The sequence below is a fragment of the Monopterus albus genome, unplaced genomic scaffold, assembly GCF_001952655.1.
Source record: "Monopterus albus unplaced genomic scaffold, M_albus_1.0 scaffold258.1, whole genome shotgun sequence".
In the NCBI taxonomy this organism is placed as follows: Eukaryota; Metazoa; Chordata; class Actinopteri; order Synbranchiformes; family Synbranchidae; genus Monopterus; species Monopterus albus.
The window spans coordinates 231,215-241,336 of NW_018128138.1; the positions used below are offsets into that span (position 1 = coordinate 231,215).

Here is a 10,122-nt window from a genome sequence, read left to right on the forward strand (position 1 = left end):
CCGGTCCCGGATAAGCGGAAGAAAATGGATGGATGGATGGATGGAAGGGGAGAGATGCCATTTAACAACGAGTTTGTAAAACAACATCAAAAACATTTTCTTAAGAAAATAAATACACTTTTTTGTTTTACCGTGAACTCATTAAAGTTTGCATTTTCCTTCAGAGTACCAGATTCAGGCTGATGTTGTAAAAGTAAGTGGGGCAGGTTTAAACAGATATTCCCTGGGAGTGAAATAACTGAACACGTGGCGGAAAACTGGTTTGTTTTTCACTTCCAAACAGGACGATTTCAGGAGAAGGTCAGGGGTTAATACAACAGTAAATTAAGCCTAGGCCTACATTTTCATGGTTGTGTTTTTTTTCCAGTAGAGTTTGCTGAATTAAAGATTAATACTAAATAAAAATTTATGGACAACCTTCACGTTAATTGGATTGTAACATACAGTATGTAAAACCAAACAATCCAGGGGTTTACAGAAGGTCCTCTTACTGTTTCCAGAGCTTTCTTCACGGGTGCAGCTGCTGTCAGGTTCCTCTGCAGCCTCTGATGTCTGATGCTCCCCTGAAATCTGATGCTCAAACATGCTCAGACAACCTAAATATGTGACGACACAACCCTGAAGCCGGTTCAAATATCTTGGAGCTTCTTCCACCATATATATATATATATTTACTGTTTATCATTCCTTTATATGACACAGGTAGGCTACTGTTGTTGGTACCTGGCAGCAGCCTACCTGAGTGTTAATGGTTAGCTTGCCACCAATAACCCTGTCTCCTGTTTCTCTGTTAGCCTGCCACATTTTGGATCGACTGAGGAACTAAAGAGACACCGACACACTATCCAACTCTCAGCCAGACTGTAATCACATTTGACTCAGACCCCTTTTATACAGTTAGTGCCAGGTAACAACAATGTAAAACCACTGTGACCGTGTTAGCCGCCAGTTAAGCTAACACAAACAAAAACAAGACAGTCCAGGTGAACACCAGACTCGTGGTCAGGGTCTGAACAGGGTTTGAACTCCCACAGTGATTTGACTGTGTACCTGGGGGTGCAGGGCAGTGCGCCTCTGCATATTCATGAGTGTTGGCATGCACAATGAGAGACAAAGACCAGTTGTGTCTTCAGCCTTTATCAGAGGGTTATTGAACTTTTTGTGGAAATACTATATTTTTATTAACAACTCTTTAAATTATTAAGGTGTGTTTATGAATTAAGAGGTTCCCACAAGGTTGTTAAGCGTGTTTTCCCATTAAAACTTGTTAATATTCTCCAATTCATTATTTAGTCCAAACTGTGGATTTAAATATCTCAGGTGAAAAGAAATCACAGCAGCATGATTATTAAGTTACAATGAGGTAAAAACCTTTAAAATGGAGCAAGAAGCAGGGCCAGGACGGATCTGAGGCCTTGTGTTAATTAAGAATTAATTATTCTTTAAAGAATAAAGTAAAGGTATTGGATCACTGTTTGTTGTGCGGCTCTAGACGAAGCACCTTGATTACATCGTTAACACCTGAGCTCATGTAGCTTCAAGATAAATACATGATTCAGTTTCACAGTGATGTAACAGGAAAACCTGGCCCTGACCAGTAGAACATAAAAATCCAGTTTATGATGGGCTGGTTTGGTCCCACAGGAACATGGAGGAGGAGGAGATCAGATCCGGAGGGCTGGACCTGCAGGAGGAGGAGGATCACATCAGCCCGCAGGTCACCAGCACCTCCTCCTCCTCGCTAGCACTCTGCCTCTCTCTGCGCCTCCTGGCCCGGCTCGGCACGACTCGGAACAGTTACCCCTGGACCAGGACTCGGGCACACAGACACACGGTCACAGGATCAGGAGACCGGGAGCGGGACCTGCAGGATCCGTGTTCCGGCTGCGGGCTCCCGTCATGCTGGGCACGGTGAAGATGGAAGGACACGAAGCTCCGGACTGGAGCGGATACTACAGCGAGGAGGTCGGTCACTCTCAGTCCGCCTTACCGTGGTGTCTTACCGGGTCTGGGTCAGGCCGTGATCAATCTAGAATTTAAGGGAAAAGTTCTTCTGCAACGACAGTTCAACTTCATCAGTTTCTGTCCCGGAAATGTCCCGAAGGAAGATCATTAATCAAGGCGTCGTTGTTTATCTTCTGACAGGGTGGATCCGGATTCTTTTTAAATAATTGTTAAAACTGTTAATAATCTGCAGTAGAAACGCGTCTTTCTGGACTGTTAGATACCAAAAGTTTTGTTTTTGGCAAACAAAACGGTTTTGCAAATAAAAAAGGGAGGATAACACTCATTAACGTTTAGAACAAAGGAAAACGGAAAATAGCCCAGTAATGTGCGCAAATGTTGGTGGTCAGCGCGTAAAATAAACTCTTCGTTTGTTCCGTTTATGAAGCAGGTCTGGAAATAAACACACTTCAGCGCGTTAAAAACGCGATTTTACAGCAACGGAGGATAAAAAGACAAAAAGTTTAAGATGTTAAAGGTCGAATAATGTCAATAAAATGTGAGGTTTTAGGGCGGAAGACGGTAAAATGTGTAACTGTATTAAAGTCACTATGTTTTATCATCAAAAAGGGTTTTTGTTTTGTTAAGACGAGATTGTTTTAAGTCTGAGTGGAAATTTACATCGGAGCAAAACAGAAAGCAGAAAAGAGAAAGAAAAGCAAAAGAGGGAGATAAACATGTTGGACCAACTGGATTAATTTGAGCGATAACAAACAGCGTTAACACGTTTCACATTTGGTCCAGACTCGCACCACAAACACCGACTTTATGGCAAAATGAAGCTTCAGGGAAACGAATAAAATAAATTAAGGCTCGTTGATTTTTTATCTCCTGAGTCATAAAATGAAGTTTTAAAGGCCGCGGTGTCCTGCTGTGGTTTCAGTCTTTAGGAGACAGGCGGGGTCCTGTTCAACAACTCATCACGCGCATTATTTCACAATAACCACACAACGACACGATTCATAAAATGAGACAGAAACAGACTTTTGCCGTTTTAATAACAAGTTAGGAGACGCGTTCACTAGAATCCTGGTTGAGATGTTATTGTAACAGAACTGAACCAAACAAGATGCTGATTTCATTTGATGAGTTCACGGCGCAGCTACAGGTGAAAGCATCCGGTTTATTCCACCGTATTTTACCGTTTTATTTATGGTATCGGCTGAAATACGTTTTAAATGGGACAAATGTTTTACTTCAGATCCGTGTGTGAACAGTTCATCTTCTAATATATTTATCATATTAAATTTGTATAAAATAAAAATGTGTGCCTTGACGTGGCAGAGCGTGATATTTAATCAGTTCAGAAAACAGAAAGGTTTTAGTTCAGGTCAAAATAAAACATTTTCTTTAGAATGAAATTAATAAACGACAGAAAAATTTGACTCCTGTATTTTATTGTATTTTTAATTATTTTTATTATCATTGTGGCCTCTGCTGTTTTCAGATCAGCTCTGAATCCATGATGAAAATGTCGGAAACGAGATTATTTATGCAAAGTTTTAACCTAAAATGCATCTTATTAACACAGCTCTAATTAACTTCACATTGGAAATTTGAACGTCGTTATATTAAATGAGTTTCGGTCAGTTAGAGAATTTTTACAGACATAAAACACATTCAACTTTAAGCCTTTTATTTTTGAAGCCTTAATATTTAATGATGATGTTTAACATGTAAATTAAGGACCATTCTTTCACTTAATCTTTTAATTTCAATTCATGATTAACGTTTGTATCGATCAAATGTTATTTATTCAATAGTTACATTTTATTGGAAATAAAAATGCCAGGTATTTTTATAACAAGTTAAACTGACGGGCCAGAGATAATTATCAAATGTTTCAGTGGCTTAAAATCGATTGAATTTATTGATAAAAGGGTGAATTTCAAATGAAGGTTTTTCTTTATAATAGACAAATGATTGGACACTAATCACCTTAATTAAAATTATTATTAACATGGGGTTTCATGCCTTTTCACTGACAAGCCAGCGTCAATCATTTCATTTCATTCTCATGCTGCAAGTTCAGTAATGAAACCAACCAAATACTGATCCACGATTATGAAGAAAACATTGACCTGAAGGTCCAGTCCAGTGTAAACACCTGACCAGCCAAAACTAGTTCTAAACCGGTCTAAATGGTCCTGGTCTACCATTTTGTGGCGCTGTCTCTGCTCTGGTCTGCAAGTGGACTCCCGGATGGCAGGGATGGGTTTTGTTTCAACTGCTCCTTTTCTAAGTGGTTCTGGTCTAACTGGTCATGTTTCTGCTCATAACTGGTTCTGTTTTTGGTCTAACAGTCTCTGGTCTTTCTGCAGGTGTACTCTCCAATGGCAGGTGGTGGGATGGGTTCTGGTCTCGGGATGGGCTCCATGTCAAGCTACATGTCCAGCAGTGGGCCCACATCAGGCTCCTTCAACATGTCATACACTGGGACCGGTCTGAGCCCTGCCCCAATGGGGGGAATGGGAGGATCAGCCCATACAGCCATGCCGGGTCTGGGCGGGAGCGTGGCCTCGATGAGTGGGGCCATGAGTCCATCTAGTATGACTTCAGTATCAGCACAACAGGCCTCAATGGGCCTGAACCCATATGGTGGCATGAGTCCCACAATGAGCACTGGGGTGGCATACGGCAGCGGTGGACTGAACCGAGCCCGTGACAACAAGGCATTCAGACGGAGCTACCCACATGCCAAACCCCCCTACTCCTACATCTCACTCATCACCATGGCAATCCAGCAGGCACCCAGTAAGATGCTGACACTGAGTGAAATCTACCAATGGATCATGGACCTGTTCCCGTACTACCGACAGAACCAGCAGCGCTGGCAGAACTCCATCCGGCACTCACTGTCCTTCAATGACTGCTTTGTCAAGGTGTCACGCTCGCCGGACAAACCAGGGAAGGGCTCATACTGGACCCTGCACCCGGACTCTGGAAACATGTTTGAGAACGGCTGCTACTTGCGGCGCCAGAAAAGGTTCAAGTGCGAGAAGAAGATGTCGACAAAATCAGATGGAAGGAAGGAGCAGGGTGGAGGAGGAACATCTCCTTCAGAGGACTCTGTCAAATCTCCACAACTTCTGGACTCTTCCCTGCCCTCCTCCAGCCAGACGGCTTCACCTCCTGGTCTGGACCTGAGGGGAGGTGTTGGTGGGACATCAGACCTGAAGGTATCCAGCTCCCAGCTCCTGTCCTCTCTGTCACTGCCCCCCCACTCCATGTCACACGAGTCCCAGATGCACATCAAAGGAGACCCCCATTACTCCTTCAACCACCCATTCTCCATCAACAACTTAATGTCCTCTTCAGAGCAGCAGCACAAACTGGACCTGAAGGCCTATGAGGCGCTGCAGTACTCCTCCTACAGCACTGGGGGGGCGTCTGGCCTTGGGGGTAGGACCATGGAGTCTTTGGAGGCTTCCTACTACCAGGGGGTGTATCCCAGACCGCTCCTCAACACCTCATAGTACCCACTGCATGTCTGGACGCTTTGCATGCAGCTGTCCTGGACTTCCTGTCTGACTGTGATGAAGCTGAACCAGATTGACCCTGCTGCTGCAGCTGCTGGTCTGCTGGTTTCTGCTGCTGGTCTACTGGTTTCTGAACTCCTGCACTGTGACCAAACCAGGACACAAACAGTTATCTGTCAGCTGATTAAACTGACTACAGGTCTGTTTTCTCCTTTACACACTGAGTCGCAAACAGGTCAGGCTAAAACTTCCAACCCTTTATATTTAAATCAGACCAGGTTCATCAGTCAGTTGTGAATCCAGGAGTGTGTTCACATTGGTTGGTTAGTGCAAAGTGTAGACGTGACTTTATGTCAGTGGTTCAGGAGTCAGCAGCCCGCCAGTGGGTCACCAAGATATAACTAACAAACATTTCTGCTTCACAGATCAGTGATTCCAGAGCCTTCGGGTTCAGTGTTTGCTCACAGGACAGTTCAAGACCCAGGGCTCTAAAAACAGTTTACAGCAACATGTCACAACCTGTGACTGATCCAGACTCATAACCCAGTGCCTGCTGCTGCCTGCAGGGAGGTGGACTGTGAGGGTTTAGAGGTTGGGTGGAGGATGCAGCACATCATCCAAGAGTTAATGAGTTCTAAAAGAACAACAACAGTCAGGAAGACTTTATTAGTTTGTGTTGACTCATGGCAGAAACTCAGCATGATCCAGCTGCTAAAAGTCCTGCTACAGATGTAAGGCGTGTTGAATCTACAACACCCAAAATCTACAGAGCCTCTGACTCTGGGGTAGGATCCTCCTTACTGACACTGTCACAGCCACCCCTCTGAGTGATTGGTAAGATCAGTGCATGTGAGAAAGTAGGTGTAGCTTGAACTTGTCTTTCAGCTGTGGATGTTCAGACCATGTAGAAACAGAAGGAACCATTATATGAACTTTCATAGTTAGGGCAAGAAAATTACTGCAGGTCTGTTACAGGACAAGTCAGGTCCACATGGTCCGGGAAGGACAGCGTCCTCAGGAACAGGTTTCAGGCAGAGGCAGGAAGTGTCACTGAAGGTCTGACAGGTCCATTTACACACTGCAACACCTCAGAGCAGCCTGCCTGTTCACAGACCTGAACACTGATCGGTACAACAGAGAACAGTCAGCGCAGCGTGTTCTTTCCATTTGATCAGGAGCTTTTGTGCCTTTAATTTCTTCATTTGTCCAGAATTATTCCACAGAGCTGGACTTCACTTCCCGAGTTTGTCCTTCAGGCAACAGGGGTATACTTTTACCTGGGCGGAGGCGCTGTCTTACAGACTAAACTCAGGGAACTGTCAGATGATTGGCTGCAGCGTTCAGGTGAGGCAGGTGAGACATGAGGAGTCCTGCAGACTGCTCATCACTTCTTTCATGGCGGTCAGAGAACGGATGGACCTTAAGGTAAATGAACACAAACGCTGTCGGTGTGTGACTCTCAAACGAAGCTGTTCCCTCACAAACCTTCAGTTAGTTCGACCTTCACTCTGAGACACGAAGAGGGAAATGTTCAGCATCTCACAAAAAGCAACAGACTTTGGAGGAAGGTCTGGAAAGTTCTGTTTGTGCAGCAGAACCTGTTGGTTTTTATTTACAACTTTGTTAATCATCTCCAGATGCCCCCAGGCTTATTGACCCCCGAGGGTGAACTACTCATCTAAGATACCTGACAGACAATACATGTGAGCTGCATCTGAGTCTAAATGACAGGTTTAGGTTTTGTCTCCTGGTGACTCAGAGGTCAGAGGTCACCTGGTGACGATGAAACTGTGGTTGTCATGGTGATGCTGACAAGCTGCAGGTGTTTACAGACACAAACTTGGCTCCAGGTTATGAAGCTTGTAATGAATTGATTTGATCAGCGATATGATGGGAATTTATTTCTCCCACGACCTCGTCTGCCTCTCTGCTGAACTCCTGAGGGGTCATGACCCTCAGAGTGAGAAACCCCTGGACAGATAAAAAGGCTGTACTTAAAGGGTCAGTTCACCCAAATGACTGCAACGCAGATTTCCCTGCCCGTTTGTTGCCGTCTCATCTGTTTCCCAGCAGCTGAGCTTTTGTCTCCCGGCGCAGCGTCGTCGGTTTCTACGTTCCGGTTCGGTCCAGTTTCATCAGATGAGGTCAGTGACTGACAGGAGCTGAGCAGAGACAAACAGAAGCTCGGCGGCTTTACTTTGGGCTGAAAACAAAACAAACGTGCAAGGTCAGCTCCGCTCTGCAGGTTAAATGTGCAGAAACGCTCGGACACAGAAAACCCAACCGATTATTCGCCTCATTTTTCCGACTCTGCCCAAACGAGCCGACGCCACGTGGCGTTTCCGTCCGTCACGTTGCTGTGACAGCTATGATCGTCTTTACACTGTCGGACTCAAACAGGTTTCCACTCAGGCACCGAGCACACTGACTGAATGAGGACAAGGCAAACTTTTTCCTCTGCTGTTTTTATTTATTCAGTTCTTATGCTCGATGCCAACACGTCACATTAAGATGGTGAAACCGATCAGCTTCGCTCCACTTCCTAATCAATCATCATCTGTTGACCCTCTAAAGACAAGTGTATTACCTTGTTAGCCAATCATTTCTGTTCTCTCACATTATCCCAAATAAACTGTTTAATTAATGAAACCTGAAAATATCCATCTGAAAAATCCCGGGAATCATTCACCAATAATCAGAGTTATTGATGAATCCACTAGTTATTGGTGGATGTTTAAAAGATCTTTGTTTGGTGACTTCACTCTGTGTGTAAAAGGAGAAACCGCTTCCTGACAGTTTTCTGACTGTTGATGCATCTGATTTATTGAACTCTTCTGTTCATGTTCATTCACAGATTATTGATTACTATCATGTGCATGAATGAAGTGGGAGGTCTTTTCTTCTTCTCTTTTCTGGAGAAAGAAACGTCAGTTTTACTGTACAGCTTGCCATCTATCCCCCAACCACACATCAGCTCGTCCTCATGTGTTTGTTCCTCGTTGGTTTTTGACTCTGATGCATGTTCTTAACTTATTCTGTCATTTTCAAATAAAACTAAGAAGCACTGGACATTGATTGATTGGTTGATTATTGATTTTTCCCTGCCAGGGCATTTATGGAGCCAAAGTTCAATTCATATTTTATCATTTATTGTTTTGGGGTGGATTCGAATATTTGGGAGCCAAAGCTGAGCTGTAATTAACAACGTGATTATTAGTGATTTACACATTTATTAAGGAGGCAAACTGCGTCTGAAAAATCTGGTTGACTTAGTGTTGAATTAAGGAATATTTCGTCGTGTTTAAAGAGGATTATAATATTTTGAAACCACTTTCTGACATTGTGCTTTATAAAGTTTTTGTAAGTCGTAACTAATGACTTTATTAGTGATTAATCACTTAAGATATTAATGGCTGATCAGACTGTGTGAGAATTATTCCACTTTCTGATAATGTGCAGATCCAGCAAATCTCCACCTGCTCCACTACTGAGGCGTCCGAGCAAAAAGCTCCTGTGAAAACCTGGCATCATCCACGGAACAGAAAGATTTTGGTTTTTTATCTGAAGACGTTTCTTGGAAGCTGTTTATCTGAAGATCTGTGGAAATACATAGTTTTTACTGGACAAGCTAAATAGGAATAAGTTGTTGGTGCAGATGTTTCCAGATGTTCACTGATGGAGAAGCAGCAGTGATCAGGTATTTTCAATAAATTATTGATTAAGCACTGATGAAACGTGGAGAAACTTTGGGACATGGGGCCACTTTTAAATTTAAAAAGACATTTGATAACACGTCCAAACTCTGAGTCTGACAAACACTGAGGCGGGCACCTTGAAGATGTTGAACAGTTTCGTTTTATATTGGAGGGAGCCACAGTAAACTCGGCCCAGCAGCAGGAGAACACCGCACAAAAACGGAATCTTTGATTTTCTTTGTCAGGTTAAAGTGGACGAGGCTGCAGGATCAGTTTTTTAGAAAGTCCTGGTTTCAGTCCTGAGGCCAGAGAGTGTGTAAAAATGATCCGACTCTGCTTGGTGTCACGTTTAAATGATGATGATGATTGTTGTTGTTGCACTTGAACCGATTATCGGACAAAATCTGATCATTTCTGTTCAAACAGACAAAATCTTTTGTAATGGAAACGTAATTAAGTCATTGTCAGATTAAAACCGCGTTTCTCCAGCTTTGGGATGATTTTGTAAGACGAAAGTGGTTTTTCCACTTCGGGTCCAGTTCGGTATCATAAAACAAATAATGTGTCCAGTTCGATCCTGAAGAGACACGTTCAAATGACATTAATGATATTAAAACAAATTTAAGTCATCAGAGAAAATAAAACAATATTTTCAGAAATAAAAATCAGCCCTAACCTGCTGGTTTACTGTTTCCCACCATTTTAACAGCTGCTGCTGTTTTTGTTTCCTACTTTGCCATTTGTTTTGTTTGTTTGTGTTTCTGTGTCTCCTCCGTTTTCGGTTTTCTGCCTTTTTCATGTTATTTTCTGGTTTCGGATATTTAGTGTTTCCTGTGCTTCTCTTCTTCTCCTCCTCCTCCTCTTCCAAGTTCTTTATTTTCCTTTTTTCTTTTCTTCTTCGTGAGTCTTTCGAGCCCAGATTTGTTCTTCTCTCCGCCGGCCTC

General features: G+C 43.3%; 1 protein-coding gene across 1 annotated transcript; it reads left to right on the top strand.

Annotated features, from left to right (window-relative positions):
* Positions 1-1,650: 1,650 nt before the first annotated feature.
* Positions 1,651-8,406, top strand: foxa1 (forkhead box A1). The gene is made up of 2 exons (XM_020621382.1): positions 1,651-1,965; positions 4,326-8,406. Exons 1-2 carry the CDS (start codon positions 1,900-1,902, stop codon positions 5,478-5,480), a joined length of 1,221 nt encoding a protein of 406 aa, XP_020477038.1. The 5' UTR covers positions 1,651-1,899; the 3' UTR covers positions 5,481-8,406.
* Positions 8,407-10,122: the final 1,716 nt, after the last annotated feature.